We start from the raw sequence: 24801 nt of genomic DNA, 5'->3' as shown, positions 1-24801 counted from the left end.
TACCCCCACCAACACATCTGCCAGAACCACAAACTAGTAGAATAATAATTTTGTAGAGAGAGATTTCCCAATTTCAGTCAAGTTTTTCCTCTGTTAAAGTGTCCACAAATGGTCTCCCAAATCTCTGAAAACAAAGTATAGGCTCAGGCTTCAGCTATAGTGTCAGCTTCTGTACACACTAGTAAGAAGTAGAAGTATCTGGAAAGAACTCAAAATTTCTGTTAAAACCACACAGAGTAATATCCCACTCTCAGGGCAAATACACTCTCTTAGCTGACAGCTAAACAAAACAATTTCATCAATGACAAAATTCCTGCTGGAAATACAAAATGGCATTTTACATTTACTCTACGCTTTACTGTGCAAGTTGTATTTACTGGGATCAACACGATTCTGGATTTCTTCCCTTACATCTCTTGTATCTCCAACCGCACACGCTTGCATTGAGTAATTCATATTTTCAAGCAAGTAGTGTCTATCAAGATAGGCTTATCAGCATGGCTTGCACATACTTGTGCTCACATTTTGAAAGAGACACCAACGTGTGCTGTGCAACATCATCACCATAATAAAGTTAAAAACACACCACGAAATTATGTGGCTCAATTTTCTTAAATTACATTAAAACTATGAAATAAATCCACGCTGAAGTCTTAATACTTAGCTTTTATAGTTACCCAAGCACTGAGAAAGCATCTGGAAAAAAATTCCTAAAGCATGAAAAACATGTTCCTCCACCCACATGCACTCATAACTCGGATTCCAAACTGAATTTTACTAAGATTGCCAAAAATATTTTGCACTTTTAACACTTGGAGTTTTCAAAGCACCTTTTTCAAATCTCTACAAGCATCAATACCTAACAGGACCATATACTCAACATTGCTCACAACAGGTCCCAGACAGAGCTGGGGATCAAGCTCAAACCTTCCCCTATTCCCCTACTGCCAGGAAACAAAAGGTCCTTCCTAGAAACACTGTCCAAATCTTCAGACGTATAGATTTGTTTCTCTGGAAAATGCTAGATGAACAACAGTGAATTACTAATCAAGTATAGAAAAAAAGCCCCAAACACTCTAGGTATTACTTAGGCAGAAATTACCTATTAAATAGCTGACGCTCCTGTAACGGAGAATGAGAGCCCCTGTGCAGCACAGTCTACTGCTCAGTCAGCATTTCATTTAGGTGTGTTTAATTTAACATGCCTCTGATCTCCACTTTCATAAGTTAAATGTATAATGCATTAAACACCTTATTTTCATTACCAAAAAGAATCTTATAAAGACTCTCCCATGCAGCTGATCATTTGCTTACTAATTCAGTACATAAAAGGCTTTTCCAATAAATATTATGTTCACCATAAAACACAGAAATTTAGATTCCCCTTCTTCCCAGATATTCTCTATGGGGCTACCCTTACCACTACTACAACTGTATGTTTTATAACCAGTTTGAGAGACTCAAGTTACAAGTACATTTCTGTATTAACAGCAGCTTCCCCCCCCCCCCCAAAACACCATCCAATTAATGGACTTAGAGCTTTTACAAGACATTCATTTCCTAAGTCCAGGAGGAAAACCTACACAACTGCTCTCTGATGCTTTATAAAAGAGGAAAAAGTACAGAAAAAGAGACCAAAACCAGGAGCAACACATGCTTACCATACACCTAGAATTAGTAGAAAGCCCAAGCTATCATATCAATTAAAACAGATCCAGCCTTGGGGTCCTGTCCATGGAGCAAAACGTATTTTAAATGATGGAAACAGAACACACAACTTTTGTACTTTCTAACTCAGTATTATCTCCAGCTCTCTTCATATACATATTATCATGCCTCAAAATATCTGCCTGTTTTGCAGAAAGCACAAAAAAAAAAGACTGGCTTTCCACTACAAAACACATAAAACCTGTGAAAGCAAAAACCGCGGTATTGGAAATCCTGGCAAAGTTTGACTAGATACAGCCAAGCAACATTTCAATAGAAACACTGAATTTCTGTCAAACAGTAAAAGGTCTAAAACTTCCAAGCTAAAATTAAGCATATTTTTCAGTTTAAAACCTAAAACATATGTTTTCTATCTCCAAAGACTGACTGGTATTTACAGCCTTTCACATACAGGTAGTGTCAATATTTCAACAATTTGAATGTTAAACACTATTGTAAAGGAGGAAAACCAAATGCAATTTAACACATTCTCAATCTCAATTTAAGAACTGAGATTTGTTTTTCCAGTCAGAACCTGTATTTAGCCTCTTTGATACCTTACTTCAGTTAAATAAGGTACAAAATCAACTTTATAGGAATAAAATTTTCCAAAAGGGCTATTTTAATAAACAGTACAAAATTAATGTCTGGTTTTCATCAAGTGCTAAGTAGATTGCTTAAAAGCAAGAACATTGTTATTTAAAAAATGAATGGCGTTATGTGTAAGTTGTAAACTATGTAAACTATTAGTTCATCCCATGAGGGCTTAAATGTATCAGTAGAAGAGTTTTAGTTAAACAATTCACATGGAACATTGTTTTAAAACTAAATATACAGGTTTGGCTCTGGTCAAAGTTGGACTGCTCAACTCAGCGTTAAACTAAAGCTGCACTGCGAAACAAGAACAAGAAGCTGCAAGAGAATTGCTTAGGTGACTTAGGATGCTGCTGATGTTGAAATTAACTGCCAGCAAAATGAAAAAAAAAATAATCTTTAAAACATTGAAAATAAGAAACAACAAATTTTGCCAGAGTAATTTTTAGAAGTTGCCATTAAATGTATAAAACACTGATGACCACCATGGTCACAATATTCAAGAATCCACATTTCTTCATTCATTTTGAAACATTCGAGTGAAGAATCTCCAATAAAGAAATTCCACAGAAAAAGAAATTTAGCCTACAGAACATTAGATATATAAAAAGAAAAGAATAAACCTGAGGAAAAACAGTGCACTGGGCTTAAGCTGTTTTAGTAAAACTCAGACACATTTTACATTTCTTTAATAACTGGACAATCATATAACAAGCAGTTGCTAGGAATCAATTGCAAAGAATAACACTTACCAAGCATCTCTTCTACCAACAACTTCCGTAACTGCTACCAGAACAAATTCCAACAGGTACTGGATGACTTTTCAAGAGGCACAGTCAGCATCCCAAATTTTTTTGCAAGTAAATAAAAAGCATTCTTTCTTTCAAGCAGGGCATCAGTACCATATCACTGCTTTAAAACCACATACCTCAGGTTAACTAATGACTTAAAAACTTTCCCTAATTTCTAGTGCATCTAGTTGTTTTCCATGCTTGTACTTTAGCTGAGGTATGCTGACTGCTTTTTGGCATGTTTGGATAGAAACAAAAAGCCTCAAGTCTTGTCATATAAAGCTTTTCAAAGCCATGGGCCTCACTGCCAAAGACACTTTTTCATGCTCTTACAGCTTTTGCCTTCCTTATTCACAAATCTGTTGTTCTTTTGTGGTAAGCATGATAACAAACAGATGAGATGGAGTCCTATTTTCTGAACCAAGAGCAAGCTCAGATTTAAAAATCAGGGCGGTGAAAGTCAATATCCAGTGAAGAGTTAACGGTGTACAAAAACCTAGAGAATGAGTTCATTTTGTTCTAGGCTACTTAGCGAGTGGACAGCCAAAAATTGAATCAACTGCAATTCATTCAGAAGTACTTCTTTCTTCCCATAGCTCCCCGGGCTGTCATTATCAACCTGAGGATAACAAACATACGGATCATCAAAACGAGTTGGTGCTGGAAAGAAGTAGCATAGCCCATAATAAAAGAAGTTTTGATCCTAACTTGGATCTTAGTACTGAGGTATAAATGCTTTTAGTGTCTTGTTGGGAAAAGTGTAGGATTTGCCCAAGCTAGATGGAATTAAAACATTCTTGATGATTACGTTGTTATCAGCTCTTGTACGTGCAATATTTAGTGAACAGTTTTAACCTCCATTCTTTTGCTGGGTTGCAGTTGCTGTCAATAAAGATCAGACAGTATAGACTACTGAAATGGGAAGACTGCACTTGTTTTAAAAACACTCAGTTAAGTAAAATTATTACCACAAAAAAACACCAGAGTTGTTCAGAATAATACTTGGATACCTTGCTGTAGCAAATCAGTACTAAAAAGCAGGTAAGCAGTTTCAGTCATCACATACAACAGACACCGTATGTCAAAAAAGGAGCAGGGTTTCACCTCAAGCACAATCCAATATTTTTTCTAAGTCCATTCAGCCACGCTGAGCAGAGTTTGGTTGTTGGTATGGACACAGCCACCCCTCGACTGGCACAGAGGAGGATCGCCCTTCCAGCCACCACCATCAGACTGGTGTTCTGCAGCAACACTAACCATAAGGCTGTTACAGCAACTCTGCTTACTGACATGTGGCAAAGAAGAGAAAAATTACTTTAGAAATTTCCAATAGAAAAACTAAAATAAAGGTGCAAAGTTTAAATTCAGGAAGAGGAAAGAAAAAGTGTGTTTGCCCAAATTAAATTCTTAGCATTGTTTCTGATTTTGAATAAAGTACATCAGCCATTTTAAATTATTGTTTTTTAAGTCCTGGAAAATTTCAACTCTAAAATCTTCAGTAGTTTGTTTCATGATTATTCAGCCTGTTATAATCCCTTTCAACATCTGCCCAAGATGTTACAAACGGCTCTCCACTTTATGCAGTTTTTGTTCATTTGTTCAGAGAGCTCAGCTTAAACCCTCCTTGTTTACAAATGAAAAAAACAGAGGAAGCACCAAACACACGACTGTATTTGTGAAGGGCACCGGTGCTAAAAGGTGAGCAGCGACACTGGATACCTGCCAGTCAATAAGCTCGTCTCAGTTTATTAGCCTGGGCCCTGCGCCAGCGCTGCTGAACTGGCAGGGGGTGCAGGGGTGACAGCAGTGGCACCAGTTAATGGGGAAGGAGGGGGGTACGTGTGTATCTGCAGGAATAAGGAAGCTGTGGCAGAGGGGAAAGGAGAACAGGACAGAAGAGAGGCTTGTTCCAAAAAAAGACTGCAATTACAGAGATATTAATAGCTTTTGGAAGCCAAATTTTTATCATTCATTCACCTACTTTGGTTCTTTCTATTAACCCCAGTACAGAATCACCATTTTCTTCTATAGGTCATTTGTCCATCTGTTCCAGGAAAAACATCCCTATGTAACAAACTTTCCTAGGAATTAGCATGAAAGCTTTTATGCAGAGGAAAAAAAATAAATCTGATTTAATAACCAGTCCTATTTAAAAACTACAATAAGAGAATGAGATGCATGAGACACTTTTTATTGCTGTTGTTGTATTACAGTAAGTATTGTAGAGAGTGTATGTACGTGCTTCTTGTAGACAATCCACCTAATCACGTATTAGTCACACAAGTGGTAAATCCCTGAAAGCACTTTGGCTCGGGTCATGCAAATGCTGGATGAACCAAGTTACATCGGTTCTCATCTGATTTCCAAGCAATGAGATGCATGTGACTGCTGCTCTGCCCGAGGAAATGTGGGTCAATACATGTGTATCCTACTGCTGGATTTGCACGCTCTCTAGGGACTCGCAGAAGAGTGACTCAGGAGCACCGGGCTGTCTGCAGGCACACGCTACACATATATTAATGAGATTATTGCTACTCCTTGCTGGTGTGTTCACACTACACCACGAGCCCTCTGTAACAGATCTTCAAGGAGTCCAGCACACATACAGCGAAATACTCTGCGTCTCTTACGGCCACGCTCCAGCTAAAACGTTAAAATGATTTAGAAGGTTGACAGGCACACCGCACGACAGTAGCCATTAAAAGGAAACGTCTCACTTCAGAAATAATTAATCACCCGTTGTGTTTGAGTATAAACATCTAGATCTAACAGGCATGTGTTTCTCTCAGCTGAGCAGCAGCAAGATGGACAATCAAAACCCACTACTGCTTCAGAGCTGGAAGCAATGCTGCTTGCTTGGAGACAGAAGGTGCTCTATCTGGACGTGGTTAACCAATAACCTCATGTTGGCACCTCCTTCTTCCAAACACTATCTCCAATTAATATCAAAGTTCAGCAGATCCATGTTATATCAGTGTCATCACTCTCTTATCCAAGCAAAGCCATCCTCTTCACTTTAGGTATTTTAAACAAAATGTCTAATTCTTGTGTGACCTACAGGAGGCACAAAACTGAGAGCTGAATAGCACCAAACATGATTTCATGAAAAGAAGGCTTTTATTGAAAATAAAGCTGTATCAGCCTATGTGTTACTCCCTTGTTCTAATTATATAGGACAGCATCTATTTAAACTGCCAAGTTAATGACTTCAAATTTGATCAATAGTCTCTGTTTATTCAGCCCAGTGCTACTGACAGTCACCAGGGATGAACAACAAAACAAACAGACTTGTCAGAGCCAATCTATGGTTGAGCAAGAAAAAACAATCCGCGATGGCAAATACCCTTCGATTCAGTTGGAAGGTGGGGAGGGAGGTCTGTTGCCTACGGACAGCGACACAGTCCCTTTCCTTCATGCCCATAAAACATTTATCCACGTTATTCTGCTAACAACCAACTTGTGAGTTGAGTGAGCTCAAGCAGAACTAACATCATGGATACAGAGTGACTCCAACCCTTATCTTGTACCATCTAGCTATGTTAAATATTTCCATTTGTTTTCAGATTAAGCATGGGAGGACATGACAACAACAAGAGGACGTCACTAAGCCTTTGGACCATAAGCAGTGACTTCTCTCATTGTCACCGTACCCACTACGGAAGCAAATTTCCTTTGGAGCAGCTTCAAGAAAAGCTGGAACCATCTTCTTGAAAGCAGGATGAAAAACGTCCTTGACAATCTCCAGCCAAAAGATGCTAGGAATGTTTTAGTTGCAGACTGGCTTCAGAGAGTAAAATAAAAATAGAGTTAAGAACAAAAACAGATACGGTACAGCAGGCATGTAGCATTCTAGCAAAGATTTCTTTTTTTAATTTAAAAAAAAAAAGCTTTCATTGCAAAGTCAGTTTCTCAACAGTGCCCTAACAGCAACTTATGTGGACCTCCCCACTGGGCAAATTTTTTTTTTTTTTTTTTTTTTTTTTTTAAGAACAACTTGCAAGCTACTCAATAAAGGAAACCCCCTTTCTGATCCCAAGTGAATCCACAGTCACAAAGGCTGGGAAAATGTTTTAGTGCATTATTCTGACCAGGATGTTTTGTTACAATTTTCTCAACTTTATACATTCATCACCTGCAACAGCAACTATTTGCTATTTTCCTTCTACAAAATGTCAGTGTCCATTACATCAATAAATTACAATCTCACTACTGCTCCAAGACACCTTGATCAAAGGTATTACATAAATAAACTGGAGCTTGAATGAAAAGATATCATGCCTCTTCCTATATGACCTTAACATGTGTGTTTCATATTCAGGCATAAGATCTTATGCAAATTACACTACTTGGCTGCAGGATCCTGCAACAAAAAATATGAAATTCTCCTAAACAAAAAATTCTTTATCCAACTAGTATATTAACACATCCAAAGTCAAAATTTAATATCTAAAAAAAAGCAATACATGAGGACAGCTGGTTCAGTCAAAGCCTAAGATGTTTGCTTTCCATTTTAAATTGATTAAATAGATTCAATACATTACATTTCGTACGGATGGTTAACAGTGCTAATATTCCAGACAAAACGAAATGCTGTATGAGAAAAATTCTCACTAGGGCTAGCTCTCATTGAATATATCACTTGCTCTCACAGTAATTTAGTATAACAGAGGCCTAACAATTTCACTGAACAGGACTACAAAAAACATCTCTTCACAATTGATGACATTCCCAGAAATACCTATTTCTTTACTACCTTCTCAACACAGGGTATGCACTTGAAAACAGGCTAACACTTGCTTTGTGGGAACCATAAAATAACGTTTGTTTTGTAAGAAGATGATTCCTATTTATCAAATAATTGACATATTAAAAGCAAGTCTTTTATTTGCTTTCATATCACTACCAGGACTCGCACACCTAGGAATCTGATATTGTCCAAGCACTGAATGACAAACTACTAGACAAAACCAAAAGAGAGCAAAATTTAATAAACAATTTTCATAAGAGGAAAAACCTTTAAACACCATTTCACTCCTTACTAAAATAAGCTATGTGGCACTAATTTGAAGTGATAGTGCTTTTCTTTTAATTAAAAAATGACAGTGGGAGGTTGATGCATTGGCTGATGCTGTAAACGACATGCTCATAGGATGCAGATGAATCTTTGTGTAAGGAATTAACACACAAATTCATCTGGGTTAAAAAGCAAAACAAAATCCCTAAGTCAAAACAAACATATAGGGAGTGTTATTACAGGTGCTTGATAAAGTCATCTGGATGTTTGCCTCAGAGAATGTTGTAAAGTTCGAGGGGGAACAAAAAAAACCAAAACACTCTCAGTCCAGTTGTGCAATTAGGAGTTTCATTCATGAAGCTTGATTTACCTATAGGTGTGTGGTGGACTTAATACACATATATGTCCCTCCCCTTCCTACCTCAGAGCTCCTTTCCCACTCTCCCAGGTTGCTCCTTCCACATCTCCTGTCCACACAGCTGGGATTGGGACCAGACAACCCTCCTTGCCCCCTTGGGCAGCTCCAGCGGACCACAAGAGGTGGGATTTGTTCTATCAAGCTACTCATCTCCATGAGTCTTGGAGACCCAGTATGCGTAACATCTCTGCCCTTATCAAATTTGATTGAAATCAGATGAAGAGCCAAAAATTAGTCAGGGAAGAATGACAGGTACAATCCCTTTTTCAGCCTGGTAATTTTTTAGTCTGGAAAGAAGATTAAGCTTGTCCCGTAAGTTTATCCATCAGCCTGATGGTGAACTAAGGCAGCGCCGTTTCCCGAAATACGTAGACAGCTTCCATGTGCCAGATTTCACTGCTGATCTGTGAAAGCACCAAAAATCTAGAAAACTGATTAATATCAGCTTTCTAATCTAGAAGAAAGCCCTGTAGAAATACTTGCTGGATCCTTTTCCCCTTGGTCTTGCCACATCTTAATTCCACCACCCTAGAAGAGGCTGGCAGCCATGACCGGGACCTCCTGCACGTGTCCTTGGTTGCTGCTATCATAAAAAGACCTCTCCATCAGCATCTGGAAGCATGACCGTCCTTAAAACTGCCAGCTGCTCCACCTGATCCAGCCTCCCCGGTGAAGAAACATCACAGAAACAAGCAGGACATTCTGTCTTTACTTGGTATACGGACTATCAAAGGGAAGTCAGTTTATCCAAAGGCTTCTAGTATATTTACTCACCACTCTTACAATGACTATTTCAAACACGTTTATACTACCAGCATCATCTCAAACACGACAGATTAAGCTGTTTCCTTCTGGTGTTTCAAAGTCTGTTTTCTCTCTGCACACTTGTAGGATTTACATCCTAAGGCAACGATAAGAAAATCTGGTACTACTTTCCAACTGGGCTTTATTTTTTTCTCTCCCCCCCATCAAAAATAGTTCTCATCTATGCTCTAGTTCAATTTGGAAGTAGCACATGCAGACTTGATAAGCATCCTGCGAAGGAAATGCCTTGAATTGCAGGCTACTTACAACACATTTTCCCAAGCAACTTTTTATAATTCCCATTTGATGGCTGGTTTGCTAATTTCTATTGAAGTTTATCAAAATGTTATTTGTAGACAAGTGAAATTACTCCCGTGATTGAAGAAAAAATAATAATAATAATAAAAATCACTGTGACTGCAAGTCCAAGCCAAGCTGCTGGATTATACTGAAGTATTATTTATCCTGTTACCAGACAGACCTTTAACTCTGAGAAGGTATTTAATTTTAAGCTAAAGAACACAACACAGAAAAGCGCCCATTTACATGTTTCTTTTGTTTGCCTGAGTCTTTCTAGACTATGTACAAGCACTACTAATAAGAGCTGGTGACAGCACAATTACTGGAACTGATTACATTACCCTAAGCAGATCTAGGGGTTGCACGCTGGTGTCAGTCTGGCCAACTGACTCTCATACCAGTGCTGGTTTATTGTGCTGTAATAGACACATTTAATTAATGTCTCAAAAAAAGTCTATTAACATTCAATTCCCTAAAAATCCTGGAAAGAAGGAATAAAAGATGTAGGTGCTCCCATTATGGCATGTTAGCTGTACATGCAGCATACTATATTTTAGGTAATTATTGCACAATATGCGGAAGTCAGTCTTACAAAGAGTGAGACATTTATTCCTACAGCCTGTGCTTTTGCAGTAGCACATACAATGTTAGATTATTTAATGAATTATGGGATCTCTGGGAAAAGGTGCAGGGGCAGAGATTTAAACCCAAGTTTAACTTGGTTACATCACACGACTACTAAGTTGAACAAAGTTATTAAGGAGTAAGTTCACATTTCGGACCCCTTCTCTGACTCCAGAACATTCACAGGCTGACAGACCACGCCGTGTTTCAAACAGTTGTGCCATTCGCCAGTACCTACAAGCTCCCTAACTTCTCTTAAGCCTTTTAACCTTATCTCACTTGTATTTCAACACTCATCTGTGAAAGGAGAACCCCAAGAGAAGTATTTTCATTCTGGTTAAAAAACAATTTCAGTAGTGGGTTATACGCATCAGCAGCAAATGCCCAAAGCCCCAACACTTCAGGCTCTCCCCTGCCCAAGCCATTCTGTTCTCTCTGCTCTGTTGTTTAGTACGGTATTTACAGATACATGAAATGAGAACATGCCCACTGTAGTACTTAGCTTGATGGTTACCTAACTGCAGATGTTTAAGGAAGAGATAAAAAAGATACTACTTGGAATTTCTACTACTATATAATTTCAAGAACCCAGAAAATGCACCCAATTATTTTTTCAAAGGCTGACAACAGAACTTTAGCTAACATTCACCTACTCAATTCCAAACCCAAAGTTTACCAAATCTAATGGATTCTCTCCCCATTAACGCTCTAAGTACCCAAGAAGCCTCGTTCAACAAGGTAGCCACTCATTAGACTTACACTTGTGGACTGTGATACCTCCTGATTTTAAGTTTAAACAGAAGTGCCCACATGCTTATAAAAATGTCTGCACATGTAAAAAAAAAAGTGTATCAATCACTGCAAGTCTAAATCAAACTGAAATTCTGCACATGCACAGTCAAAAAAAAAAGATGTTAAAGGAACAGCACAATCCATGTACTCAGTTAATTTTCATATGCAGTCTGGACTTTTTTTTTTTTTTTTGCTTTTGCTCTTCAGTAAGATGAAGCACATGCATTTCAAAATACGTTTGCTCTTCAAAAAACTTTTTGGGTCATACACCCTGTGTACTAGAAGATGTAAAACCACTGACCACAAGGACTGATTTCTCTGCTGTAATGTCTGCTTTACTTTGGGGATGCAACACAAAGCACATTCGGGGTGTGAGGAAGAAAAGTCAAGGTGCTGAAAAAAGAGTTCAGACTGATGTTAGCAGTTGCCTTGAATTCAAAAATAAATAAAAGGTAACTATTTTCAATGGGGTTTCGACCTTTATTTTATGGAGAAAAATACAAAGGAGAGCTTTTAATACAGTGTCCTGGAAACTAAGGAGATTAATTAGAAGAATAGGTTTTAACACGTGCAAATTTCATTTGCTGCTTTGTGAAATAAACAAGAGATGGAAACTTTAAATTGCTAAGAGCATATGCATTTTATTTTAGTCTAACCATTAGAGGAAATAGGCGGATTTTTACAGAAGACAAAAATGCAAACATATGAAAAGGTCAAAGAAAACGCTATTCCTCCTAATTCACTCATGCCATTTTACTCCAAATAATAAAATGTATCAAGAAAAACCTCATCAACTTGAAGAAAAAAAAAAAAAAGACTGTATCCTATGAAAAAAAAAAAATCTTTCTTTACCTACTACTGGTTGCCAGTAAAAGCAAAAACTACTGCAAGAGAAAGATAATACCATGTTATCTACAAAAGAAAGAGAATCAAATTCTATTTTCTTCAGCAGGGCTTTTTCATAATCAATTGAGAAAGAAACATCTACCATTCAAAAAACCAACCATGGCTAAAACTGCACATTAGTGAGGACATTCAGGGACACATAATATTCTTGAAGTATTCTAGTGGTCAATAATACTTGAAGTTAATAGTGTGGTTTAACATTGCCCTTTATTCCTAAATGGGCTGCTGTATATTATAACGAGGGAATCAGGAACCAAAGTGTAAAATAGAAAGCTATTACAAACACCTAAATCCACAGGATTTTCCATCATTTCTTATGGTCATAACAGCACGATTTAGGATTATGAGCTTAACCCATTTGAACTGCTTCATCACACAACAGCCAGCCTAAAGGGCTGGTGCTCACCGGGATGCGATGCTGGAGCCGGTCCTCCACCAATGCCAATTCCCTCCAGCTGTGGCGGAGGTGAGCACAGCTGGAACAGCAGAGCAGCCTGCAGCACCATGCAGTCACTGGGGGGATTGTGCATTATTTTTGCATTACTCCCAAACAATAATGGATTGTTTTACCCACAAACAGATGAACAAACCTTCCATTTAAATACTTGCTGTTAAATTGTATTAGTATGCATCATGGTGTTCATATCCTCAAAAAAAACCCCAACAGGCAAGAGGATTTTTCATGGGGGAGGGGAGAAAGAGTAAACCATGCTCTGCCAGCTTTATCTATCTATGCTGTGAATTGGGTAGCCTTGGGGATTTTTGCCTGCTGTGCTTAGTGTCCTTGACAACAAGCCAGTTTGATTTTTGGCCTTTAACTTGACAAAAATTACTTACTGAAGAGGAAGGCATCAAGCTATTACAGCCCTGTGGAGAGATTCTTTCTAAAACAGCATGCATGCTTATTCTGCCAATTCGAGTATCGTTGAATTTATCATCCTGCTCCTACACCCCCAAATATTCCCAATGTAGTTGCCGGTTCATAAGAGAATATTTGAAAGAAAAACTTTCAACATTTTTGCTCTGTCCTCCCATGGCGTTTTACGACTTTCACAAAGAAAGATGGAAAACAGAGAAAAATATCCCCAGGGATCTCCTCTCTGAAATTACTGAATTTCTCTTCAAAGAGATGTGAAACTAAGTTTAAAAACATGTAGCATCTTAACCTGTTATGGACCCGCTGACTCTTCTTTAGCAAGCATGTGCAGATTTCTTTTTATATTAAATTAATACTTAAATATTTTATAAATGGATATATACTAATAAACAAGCTCTAGCAAAGCTTGCTGCTTGGTTTAAGAAATCACTACTCTCTCTTTTCTGATTTTCCCTCCCAAAGTCCTAACAGAAGGCAACACGTGCACATACCTCAGCTTTTCAAAGTCCAGCATCTTAGTTTAAATTCTTCAACTAAACTTACATGGAGAAGCTGAATCTGCACTGAAGCAGCTGAAGTATGAGCACAGGTTTTCTTCTGCCAGTTATCACAGTGGGTGACAAATTTTTGGCAATGAGGGTCAGCAGACTATTGAGGAGATAGCATCTTAAGTTACTGCAACAGTATCTGCTGGAACACATTTGTAAGCACCTCAAACATGACAAGCTGAGAGCAGTGCAGCTTCCTCAACACCAGCCATGAGCGCTCAGCGTTGTACGCTTAACTTCAGGCTTTCCAATATACACGCTAAAGAAGGCAAGATGATATCAAGGTGAAAAAGCTGGATGTCGATCAGCTGTAATTCTGTCCTCACGGTCAACAGAGGAGGCGTCCTGGCATTGGTAAGAGCATCAAGGACCTTGACACAGACACACACCCTAAAACTACACAGATCCACAACTGGAGAAACAGCACAGTGGTTGTCAACAGGTACCTCGAAACTCGGGATCTCACTGACTCCTTTCCTGCCCCACGACTGCTGTTGTAGGAAAAACCCTCAACATTTTCAGTAACAGGGTAATACAAGCTTATTTCACTCTGGGAGAATAAATCAGCATCAGTTTTTGTATCAAAGCTCTAATGCAGGTAAAAGCTTTCAATGATATTCCAGCATTTGATCCTTTTCAGAGTAACATTTTGACCATTTCCAGAGGAATCGTAATGGAAAAACATAACAAAAAAGATTCAATTCCTAATTTAGGGAAAAAGATGGCAGATGGAACTGTCTCTTCTAGCCTTTTTCTTTTTTTAATATTCTCTTCACTCAAGTCTTAAATGAGTTGCCCTGCTGTGTACATACCTAAACTTCACAAGTATACTACTCGGACCAACTGCAATGCATCTTTTCCAAACTACTCTGCCCTATCACACCACCTCAACCAACACGGCCCAAACCAACGAGGCAGCCGAGCAAGTAGTTAACTCTGGACCCATAAATAACAGCACGTAATCTAACCAGATTAATCCAACTTTAAGCGCGTCAACTAGACTTGCTTCAAGTTGGGCAGCAATCCAGGTAAACTTCCAAAACACACACATGGATGGTATTTCCATGCAGCACTTCTTCACTCTCTGACCCACCACACACACCTCCAGCCAGCCACAGAAACAACCAAGGGGTCTCGTTTATCTTCATTTACGGTGGCAGTTTTTGCAGTCTCCGAGTTGCTGTCAGTAAGAGGTCAGCTACGCAGCACATACAACATTGCAGTGTAAAATCAACTTCTTTGCTGAGAAATTGGAAACACTGCTTATATTACCCCGGAACTGATGCTTAGTTTTGCAACACAAAGTATGATGCTACAAATTTTTAGAAATGTGATAAAGACATTTAAGGAAATGGACGAGAAAACTGTTCTTAGACTGGTGGGTAGTATGGAATAAAAAAAAAAAAGAAGAAATCATGAAGTAAGTGTGCAACCACATCCCAAACTGCATTTTTTTATATGAAGACATTCGATTTGAGAAAAGAAAGTTTCAAGTTAGGAATAAAGTAGTTATTGTTTCTACTTTCCCTTCCTGAGGGGAATATTCAAACAAACTCCTTTTGGAGATTTGATTTACTTCCACCAGGACAATGGTGCTGGCACAGCTTTGACTTACTGGGAGAAACAAAAAAGGGAGACTGACTACCCATAGCCTGCCCAGAGGAAAAGGCTGCTCTTTGGATTCCCACTCCGGCAGCCCAAAGATGCCAGCTGGCCGGCTGCAAAGGCTGCTCTCTGCACTTCCCCCCATGAAAGCAAGATTTTTATTTTTTTTTTTTTTTATGTTGACATCCCCATAGCCTCTTTGCCATCCCTAACCAAGGGCCTCTGAACAGCCACAAATTTACCTCTGCGAAAATGCTACTACTTTGTAACACAAATGGGGAAGAGAGGCAGAGAAAGATTAAGTGCCTTGCTCAGCGTCGCACAGGAAATCTGCGGTGAAGCTCAGCGTTGAGTTCCAGCCCAGCGCCCCAACCACAACCAGGCAACCCGCTCCCAGAAGACACGGAGCAGAAAAAATCCTTACAAGAAGAAAATAACGAGACGTAGATTTCGACATACTCCCAGATTACCATGCAAAATAAATTTGGAGCTACTTAACTGCCGCTTCCCACCATGTTTCCCCATTGCACGAAACCGGCTCGATACTGAATTCCAAACAGCAAGGCAGGCTGGGCTGACCAGTCAGCCGTTTCTGCCTTCTTGCACCAGCGCTCTCAGCCTGTAACTCGTAGTTTTTCTAATGTACAAACATAAAACTACAGACAGCCTATGAAGTATTTACGATGTCTGATATAGAGATCCCTACACAAATACTTGTTGTTTCTGAACACAGGACATAAAACTGTCCAGGTCACCAATATTAGCGTTGCTATTGATCAGTCAGTTAACTTTGCTGCATTGATCAATACGACATTAGTCATGAAAGGGAAGCAAAACATAATGACATTTGCGACACATTTTAACCCATACCTTTGTAACAATCCTAGGTGAACACTGCTCTTAAGGAAACGTAATATTTTATTTTCTACTTGAAGTCGCTGTATTCTTTTATGTATTCTTTAAATTACAAATGCACATCTGCAAAAACACCCAAAGCCACCCAGTTTCCAGCTACTAACTGGTCAGGTTTTGTAGATGGGACTTCCCTAAACTGTGCTGACTACAGTGAACTGAAAGTGGCATTCAGGATACTCGTCTGCATCACCTCTTTCTGCTGAGCACCAGCGCCTTTCCTACAGGAATCAAACTTGTAACTTACAAATCTCCTCCGGCTCTTCCCCTCACTTCACAGAAACCACCTACTTTCTCATCATCTGCCTCACTCCTCCTCAATGCTTCTGACAGCACTTTGCTCCCCCTCACACCTGGGAGGGCTCTCACCTGTACCCACCCTCCGAAGCTGCAACAGCCACCAGCTGCCCAGCACCTTCCCAGGCCAGGTCTGAAAGGAGGAACACGTTTTTACACTCCGGAGTGCTCTGAATCTCATTGAGCGAGATGCTTGGAGATGGTTATTTGTATTCTGTTATACCAACTTCGGCTTTTCTGCTAAAGAAGCTGGTTTTGCCATCAGCCCTCAACATGGCCATCTGACCTTATAGATGAGATCCTCCCCCCTTCCTGCTCCATCTATGAAGTGATCCATAAAGTTTAAACTAATGCCTTTTCCTTCCCAATCTTTTCTCAGTTCCACAATTGTACCAGAAGCCAGCCAGCTTTTAACACCTCAGCTGAGATACTGCTGAAAAAGCCAGTTCTGACAAAGCCAGAACAAAACTTGCAGCTTTTTTTGGTAGAAAAGTTACATGTTTAGTCCACTTCATCACAGTCTTCCCAATTCCATCTGCAACCTTCGCCCGCAAGCTACCTGGAATAGGAACGTCTCGATACCCAGGACAACGAGACTGCAGTTTTCACGAGTACTTCTGGGTGATATAACAGCATGAGCAAGACGCGTGTAAGCCTTGGAGATGATGAACCCTTTGGAACCTCCCCAGGGAGCAGCGACCGCAGCAGCAAACAAAGGTTTCAGAGGAGCACATCAGTAAAAAAGGGACACATGCTCCGTGAAGGTCCCCTGACCTGCAGATCGCGTTCCTCCCTGGCCCAGAAAATCCCGAGCGGACTGTTCGAGCACACGCACTCACAATATCACTTTACTGTTTCCATCCCTGTTTTGATAATTCCACCGCTGTTGCGCTACCCAGATGACCGTATGGATACAAAGAGACCATGGACTTACTAAGTTTTGCCTTACTTTGCCTAGAACTGCTCCAAGCAGCAAGAGGCAAGGCCATGAGTATCTTTGGCTCCTACATCACCAGCAGTGGTGAAAGCCCCCATGGAAATACGAGGAACTCTGCACAGGCTTTCAGAGAAACTGAGGTACGACAAGAGATTAGCATGTTTGAGATCCATAGGAGACAAAGTCATTTTAACTCACCATCTAACTTACTTGTTGATGTTGCCGGGTTTTGGGGTTTTTTTTCCCTATATTTCTGAATAGGATGTGTTTTGCCATTTTACTTCATCACAATTTGTATCAGCATAGGACTGACACCATTCAGTATAAACTGGAAGATCATTTCTGATAAACATCACAGGATCCAGAACTTTTAGACAGATTCATGTAAATAAAATAATCTCAACACGCTGCTAATACAAATTCCTTTCCAAAGTACAAGAAAATAATTACGTCTTTAAGGGTGAAAGATTCCACCACTGTTCACTTCCCATGTACAAAGTAACGCTCACAGGCACCTTCAGACTAAGTGGTATTTACACGGCTATTTTCAGTAGTGCAAAACATAAATGGTTTCTAATCACAGTAAAGACAATGCAGGTAGTAAATCATAACAGAAGAGGTCCTCTGTCTTGATTTAAATTTGCTCAAATCTCCCACTAGCAAAACAGATGAAAAAACAAAAGCCACGCTAGCTACAGCTTTTTGAAACAGGTAACTCAGCACGCTAGTCTCCAGCGAAGCCAAGAATACAGCATTGCCTAATGATTCTAAAGCTAAACCTCTCCCAAAGCAATTTATTTTTTATTAAATACAGCAATTTTTGTCACACCATCCAGGTTTCCTGCTTGCAAAAACAGAAGGTGTGTTTGAGCAAGCAGATTTCTTCAATATAGTTAATAGAGTAAAAAAAAAATTAAAATCCACCAAGTTGCTCAATAAACTGAAACTTCAGTCTCTTCCAGAAAATGTTCTCAGCTAGGAGAGAAGACTAGTGCATGCTAAAAAAAAAAAAAAAAGGCATTTTGATGCAGCATTCTTCCTTTACAATTAAAACCAACCGCTTCTGTTATTCAAATTATATCCTCCAGCTCAGAAGGGCTACAACCATGGTGTAAGTTACTTAACTCACAACGTTATTGACCGACTTGCATAAAAATAAGCCACATTAATGACTGAGTTGACATTTAGTATACATCACCACAAAACTAATTTCAGATCAAACATCATCCATACACTCTAAAAATATTTTCAGCCTTCTCATGTCCAAGAAAAGGATTTTCAGATTTACATTATCCTCACAAACTTTAGTCTGCTAAAGCACAAGCAGTGCAGAATCAAAAAAGGATTAAAACCAGGATTTTTTTTTTTTTTTAAGAGCTACTTCTGATTGATTGTGTTATATGCCAGAAGCAAGTTAACCTGTAACTTAAGTTTAACTAGTGCCGTTTTCTCGTTATTTGACAACGCTTTATGCACCCACAGAAACAGCTCTATATAGATCAATGCCAGTGACTCAGAGTAGCACCGTGGCTCCTTCAGCCCCAGAGATCTCCAAACATCCACCTGTTGCCTTTGAAATGCTGCATCGGGCCTTATTTATTAATAATTCACACAGCAGTCTCAAGAAGCAGAAACTGTGTCTCTTTCATTAAAGAAGCAGTCTTGGCATCGAGCGGAGCAGCTTCCAGAAGACCTAATCCAGATCCTTCAGGGTGCAACATCAGTTGGCTTATCCATACGTGCACCCTCACACACCACTTTTGGTGTCACCTCTCGCTCAGGGAAGGAACTTCAGAAGTTGAATGGGTGATTTGCCAAGCAAGAGCAAGTTGCAAGGAAGGAGGAAAAAAAATAACCCAAATCACTAAAAAAAAAGCTAAAAGCAACTAAATGCACACTTTCTCATTAGCAACAGAGTTATCCTCCCTGGCTCACACAGGAGGCTGGGGGAGGGTTTGTTAACCAAAGGGAAGGAAGGCAAATTACAAAAGGCTTTGCTGAAAGCCAGTCTGTGGGAGAGGTGGCCCTGGAAATCCTCCTGAGGAAGGTGAAGGTGAGATCCCAGGAAGGGGCTGGGTGTCCTGGCCTGCTGGGGGGTAGCACATGGACCCCCCCCCGACAGGGAAGGTGCAGAAGAGACCCCAGGAAGGGGCAGGGTGGTCTGGCTTGCTGGAAGGGGTGTGTTACACAGGGAACACCTCCCCCAAGAGGAAGGTGCAGAAGAAACCCCAGGAAGGAGAAGGGTGCCCTGGCCTCCTAGAAGAGGGGGGGAGACAGGGACACCCCCCCTCTCCCTCCAAAAGCCCCCCCCTCCCCGCCTCAGCCCAAGAGGACTGAAGCAGCCGGTGGAGTCCACACCGGGGGGGGGAGGAGTGAAGCAGGGAAAATATAAATAAATAAGAATTAAGAGAGGCTCCAGCGGGCCCACGGATGGGGAAGTGGGACTTCAAAAAAAAAAAAAAAAAAAAAAAAAAGGCGGATAAAAGTTAAGTAACGATCGGAACTCGGTCGCCGCCGTCTCGGCCCCACGGCCTCCCCTCACGCCGCCGCCTCCCCCCCTTCCTTGGGCCCGGCCTCCCCTCTCCTCACGCCGCCAGGCCGGGGAGGGGGCGAACGCCCCCTCCCCGGCCTGGCGGCGTGAGGAGAGGGGAGACCGGGCCCCAGGAGACGGGGCCACACAACATCGCCTCCACCCCGTTACCTGTGAGGCGGATCTTGATGCTGGAACCATTCCGGCGGGTACCGGGATTCGACATCGCGCCGGGAAACGGCGGTAAAGCCGAGATCAACCGGCGGCCACACCAACCCCCCCCATGCGGACCCGCCCGTTCGTCTCGATGCCGTTAATCTCCGGCCTCTCCGTTCCACCGCTCTCTTCAGCCGCCGCCAGACCGACGCGCCCGCCCGGCCCGGCTCGGCCGCGGAGAACGCGTTGGCCACGCCCCCACCCCCGCCCCACGTACGTCGGAGGGTGTTGACGTCAGCGCGCAGTACGGCACGGACCTCACCCAGCCGCCATCATGGGAAGGTCGGAGGGTGGGTGGGACGCATGCGCGGGGGGGAAACATGCTTGGGGGGATGGACAGCGCCCCCTGGCGAGAGGGAGGGAGTAGGAGTGGGACGGGGGGTGCCCGGGGGTGCGGGAGGGTTCCCAGGGGTGCCCAGGGGGGTGACAGGGGGCTGGCGGGAGGGTGGCATGGAGGGTGAATAGGGGTGCCTGGGGGTGGCATAGAGGTGCCATGGCCGTGGCAGGGAAGGTGGCGAGGGGATGTGTGTGAACGCGTGTGTATCGAGCACGTGGGGTGTGGGAGCAATGCCTGCAGCCCTGGGCAGCTGGGACCACCGGCGCCCCCAGGAGCTGCCCTGAACGGTCCCCACATCCCCATGTTCCCCCATCACAGGCTAACAGCCGCTAACGTCAGGTGCTGCCGCCCGCCAGCTCCGCCATGCTCCATCCTTCCGTCCTCCTCCCGACCCAACACCAACGATTGCCTTATGAACCACACCACCACCCCCAAAAAAAAAAAAAAAAAAGCATGCCATAAACCAGCCCTCCCGCTCCCACCAGAAATGAAATCGCATGCAGTGGAAGAACCCCTAAATCCTGAACCCCTCCGGAGGCAGGAGCATCCTCCCGGCTCCCTGTGCGGTGGCAAACCTTGGGGACAGCTTTGCTTCGCACCGAGCGGCTGGGCTGGGCTGGCCTCTCTGCTCCAGCCTGTGCCGAGGGCACCCACGGCCAGGCACAGGCAGTGAATACCTGGCTGTTGTTTCTCTGCTCTGCCCACCCCTTCCCAGGGGCAAGGGGAGGAAAAAGCTTTTCCCCATAAATCCCAGGGAGAAAGCAAAATAGAGATGGGGAAGAGGAGAAAGTCTCAACGATTTACAGCCCAGCATCAGGCGCAGCAGCAGATCTGGAAGCTCAGGCGGTGCTTTTCACCATCCAAATTCTTCTTTAAAACCCCCCTCCCCAGCCTTCCCCCACCCTGCAGCACCAACCTGGCTTGGTCCCGCACGGGGATGCTGCCCGTCCCGGCAGCCCCCTGCCTCCTGCCCAGCCGAACTTGCCCAAAGCCATTTCTCCCACCACCTCTTCCTTCTCACCAACCACCGGGCTTTGGCTCACGTAGCTCCCTGAACCGGCCCCCGCAGGCTCAGGGTCGCAGCCTCTGGGACAGCCGCGGAAACCCCCTTCACCTGCTCCTGCAAAGCCAGACCCGGGTAACAACGGTGGGCTGTGGGGTGCGACAGTGGGGGTACCAAATGAACAATTAGGCATAAAAGTGCTTTAAAAGAGACCCTGCTTCACGTGCATAAATTCATTGGGTCCTAATTTGGGGCAAACAGGCCAGCACATGCACTGGCAGCACCTTTTCCAGCTCTCCAAGGACGTGGGGACTGAGCAGCGGTTGCTGTGCTCCCCTGGGGCCAGGACGCAGGATGCTTTAATTAGAAAAACTACTTTTTTTGTGCATCTCCATAGGGAGGGTGAACTGCTCTGGGGAAGCAGCACGACAGCATCTCACCCTCGCTGGTCCCCACGGATGTCCCATCCCATCAGGAGAAGCGTGTGGCTCCAACCCCCCAGCACCGAAGCCAAAATTGCCACGGCAGCTGCTGCCTGCACCCCGGGCAGGAGAGAGCTGGGGCCGGTGGCGATCAGAGGAGAGCAGCCCCAATTAACCAGGTAAGCAGATGCCTGTAGGTCACTCGCACGCCCACGGTGCAGCAGCAGGCAGGTACAGCCCAGCAGCCTCACCGGTCCGGTGGGCACCGGTCCTGGTTCTCCAGCCACTGGGGGATGACAACAGCAGCGCTGCCCCAAACACCTCCTCCGCTTTGCTTGCCCTGCGGCACGGGACAGTAGGCACATACTGATAGTTTTAGGAGAAGGGGCATGTTTTCTTTCCATCACATTCAGGGCTACAGGGACCCTATTTTATTGCAGCTTAAGGATGTGACAGTGGAAACAAGCAGCTTTGGTCCCAGGGCTCTGTGTAACACCATCTACTGCAGGCTCAACTCCAGCACATGCAGAAAAGCAGGAAAAAAGTCAAATAGCTCTGCCCTTTCCCTTCTAGCTTGAAGTCAGCAGAGCATCAGCAAACAGCAGCCCCACTGCCCAAGCGCCTCTAAGGGACAGCCCTGCCTCACCGTGGGAAAAGCCACGTGGGATGCTGAACTGGGGTCTAAAGTCGGGGGGCTGCGCAGACCCCAGCTCCGGTCCACATCTCCTTTTACACTGAGGAAGCACCTGCCTCAGGTTCATTTTACCCGCTGAAACCTGACCATTTCCAGACACCGTATCAGCCTTGTCAGCAATGCAAAGGCACATGCAGCCGAGCCAGAGCCCTTTGTGTTAACCCACGGGCACAAACAAAGGATTTTCACAGGCGCTTGTTCCAGCTGCACATTCAGGCATTGCTTTATTGCCGTTTTAAGCATGTACTTTTGGATCCATAATAAAAAACCAGGAAACACTTTGCAATTGATCAGTTCCATCATTTTTATATTAAATAATTGATACCCAGCTCTGGCTGGGATCAGGGCTGCACACCTCCTTGCAGGGCATGGAGCACAACCAGACTTTACCTAACTCCTTTAAAAAAAAAATCATCTGGTGAACAGATCCAGGGTGGAAGAAGAGGTTCTGTTCCTGCAGAGATTTTCCCCTTAGAATCATAGAATGATTTTCCCTTCAGATTAAGCTTATCTGTCACATCAGAAGTAAAGCTCTGAACCCACCCAGGATCTTTTTGAAGAGCTAACCCCCCCCCAGCAGGGAGGAGGCGGCTGCCACCCCCACCTTGCAGGGAGCAAAGCCCTCGCAATAGCTCTAACCCCTGGGGACTGAAGGGGACAAAGCAGAACCTTCCACGCTCCATCAGCGCTGTAAGCGTGGAGCAGCATTCAGCAGCTTGTCCCGAACCTGCAGCACACAATGTTTGTGCAATGCATCCGCTAGCAGACCAGTACCTACAGGGGATGGACACAGGGCAAAGCTTGCTGTGAGCTGGCCTTGAGATCCACATCAGCTCCATGCTCACCTTCAGCTAGAGGGAGGACTCCTCTCAGCAAGGGAGAGTGACATGCAATGGAAACCTGAAGTACAGGTCCTCAATCTTGATGTGCCAAGCAGATCAATGGGCTCCAGGCTGGGGGACAACATCTGGGAAGCTGCAGTGGGAGATGAACTGCTCCTGCTGCCACAGCTGCCTCTGACCCAGCCTCCCCACTGCAGGACCAGCATCTACTCAGCAGCCCCTGTGTCCATGGGGGGTGGAGTAGCACACACAGGGGTGACCATGACTCACCTACCTTCCCCTGGCCAATTTCCTTCTCTGCTAGAAGCATCTCCTCTCACATGGAAGTGTTTTCACCCACAAAAAAGGTGAAACCTCTTGAACAGCTTTCCAGAGCTGCTTCAGCCACTCTAAAGTCAAGCCTAGAAGTCTCAGCACAAGCACCAAGACCCAGCTGGATTTGGTGGTAAGACCCTGCTCTCCAGCAGCTTAACACAGCTAGTGGAAAGTTTCTGGCTGTGCTTTGCACCCAGACAACATACATACCCAGAAGCTCCAATACATTTCTGCAAGGCCTTAGACACTATGGAAAAGTCTCTACTGTTTGCGACAGCAGCTTATGAGGAAGAGTCAGAGGCAAGAAGTACAAAGCCAGAAGTGCAATTTATTGACAAGTTTCAAAAGTAAAAAAGACTCAGCATCTTTGCTCCTTTTGATTTGGATGTCTGAGCTCTACCAAAACACCTTCACCCACCAGCTCAGAGCCACATAGTGCTTCATCTTCAGAAGTTGAAGTCTTGCTTCTCCACTGAGAAATCATACAGTCCATCTTGGCCAATCCCAGGCTGCTGATCTGGATTTTCCTAGGAGGAAGTTGATAGCCAGTTAGAAGTTCTGCTTCTTAATAAACCTAAGCTTTTTGCACCAGAGTTTGCCTGAGGCTTTTTGCAGCAGCTTACTAGTTTATTCTTGTTAAAAAAAAATTAAACAGCTTGTTACAGCAGCAGGAGATCAGCTTCACTCTAACAGAACTCTTGGAGACCAGACCAAGTCCTCCTGATCTTTACAAGACACCATGAAACTGCAGCGTCCCTGCATCTCACATATGCAGAGCAGTCACATCTACAGGGTCAGACACCAGAGGTAGAAAAAAGTAGCCATAGTGGCAGAACTCACTCTAATTAAACACCTGCTTGGAACAGCAACAAGCCAGGACTGCTTTGGAGATGTTCCACCAGCATCCAGCCCCTCAGGCAAGTGCTGGTGTGTAGGAGAGCTTCCTCCACACCCTCTCACAGGGACATCCTGCAGACCCTGTTCTGGGCAAAGGGCTCACACAGACATTTGCTCCTTGCTGCTGCAGTTCACATCTAGACTGAGCCTCAGCTCCAAGGTCTGCTAAGCCTCTTCCCTGATGTTTCTCCATCAGGAAGACTAAGGCTAGGACCAAGCAGGCCATCTGTGACAGTCATGGGCCTCTTGCAGCTGCTAGCTAGCATCCTATACTCTTTTTCCATATGTTCATTAGCACAAGAAGGGTCAAGTAACCCAAGCACAACCTGAGCACAGTTATCAGCCAAGTAGGAGGCTTCCATTCATAGCAACAAGCTAGCTCACCTCCGAAGGAGGAAACTTCTCCACATTTGGTATTT

At 43.2% G+C, this 24801-nt stretch overlaps 2 protein-coding genes across 8 annotated transcripts in view; both read right to left on the bottom strand.

The window, feature by feature from the left end:
• Window positions 1-20055, bottom strand: part of SMURF1 (SMAD specific E3 ubiquitin protein ligase 1) — a 46218-nt gene extending 26163 nt beyond the window's left edge. For 2 of the 4 annotated variants that reach the window (XM_075768114.1, XM_075768115.1), the window contains exon 1: window positions 19828-20055. In XM_075768114.1, the coding sequence (XP_075624229.1) occupies window positions 19828-19882 (55 nt within the window). In that variant the 5' untranslated portion in view covers window positions 19883-20055. The remainder of the gene's footprint in view (window positions 1-19827) is intronic. The other 2 variants (XM_075768112.1, XM_075768113.1) reach the window with 1 other exon arrangement.
• Window positions 20056-23805: 3750 nt separating this feature from the next.
• KPNA7 (karyopherin subunit alpha 7) overlaps window positions 23806-24801 on the bottom strand; it is a 56814-nt gene continuing 55818 nt past the window's right edge. For all 4 annotated transcript variants that reach the window (XM_075768039.1, XM_075768038.1, XM_075768040.1 and 1 more), the window contains one exon: window positions 23806-24012. In XM_075768039.1, the coding sequence (XP_075624154.1) occupies window positions 23932-24012 (81 nt within the window). In that variant the 3' untranslated portion in view covers window positions 23806-23931. The remainder of the gene's footprint in view (window positions 24013-24801) is intronic.

This window comes from Balearica regulorum, chromosome 15 (assembly GCF_011004875.1).
Source record: "Balearica regulorum gibbericeps isolate bBalReg1 chromosome 15, bBalReg1.pri, whole genome shotgun sequence".
Taxonomy (NCBI): domain Eukaryota; kingdom Metazoa; phylum Chordata; class Aves; order Gruiformes; family Gruidae; genus Balearica; species Balearica regulorum.
The sequence above is the reverse complement of the archived record's forward strand: the minus strand, read 5'-3'. Positions and strand labels throughout refer to the sequence as shown.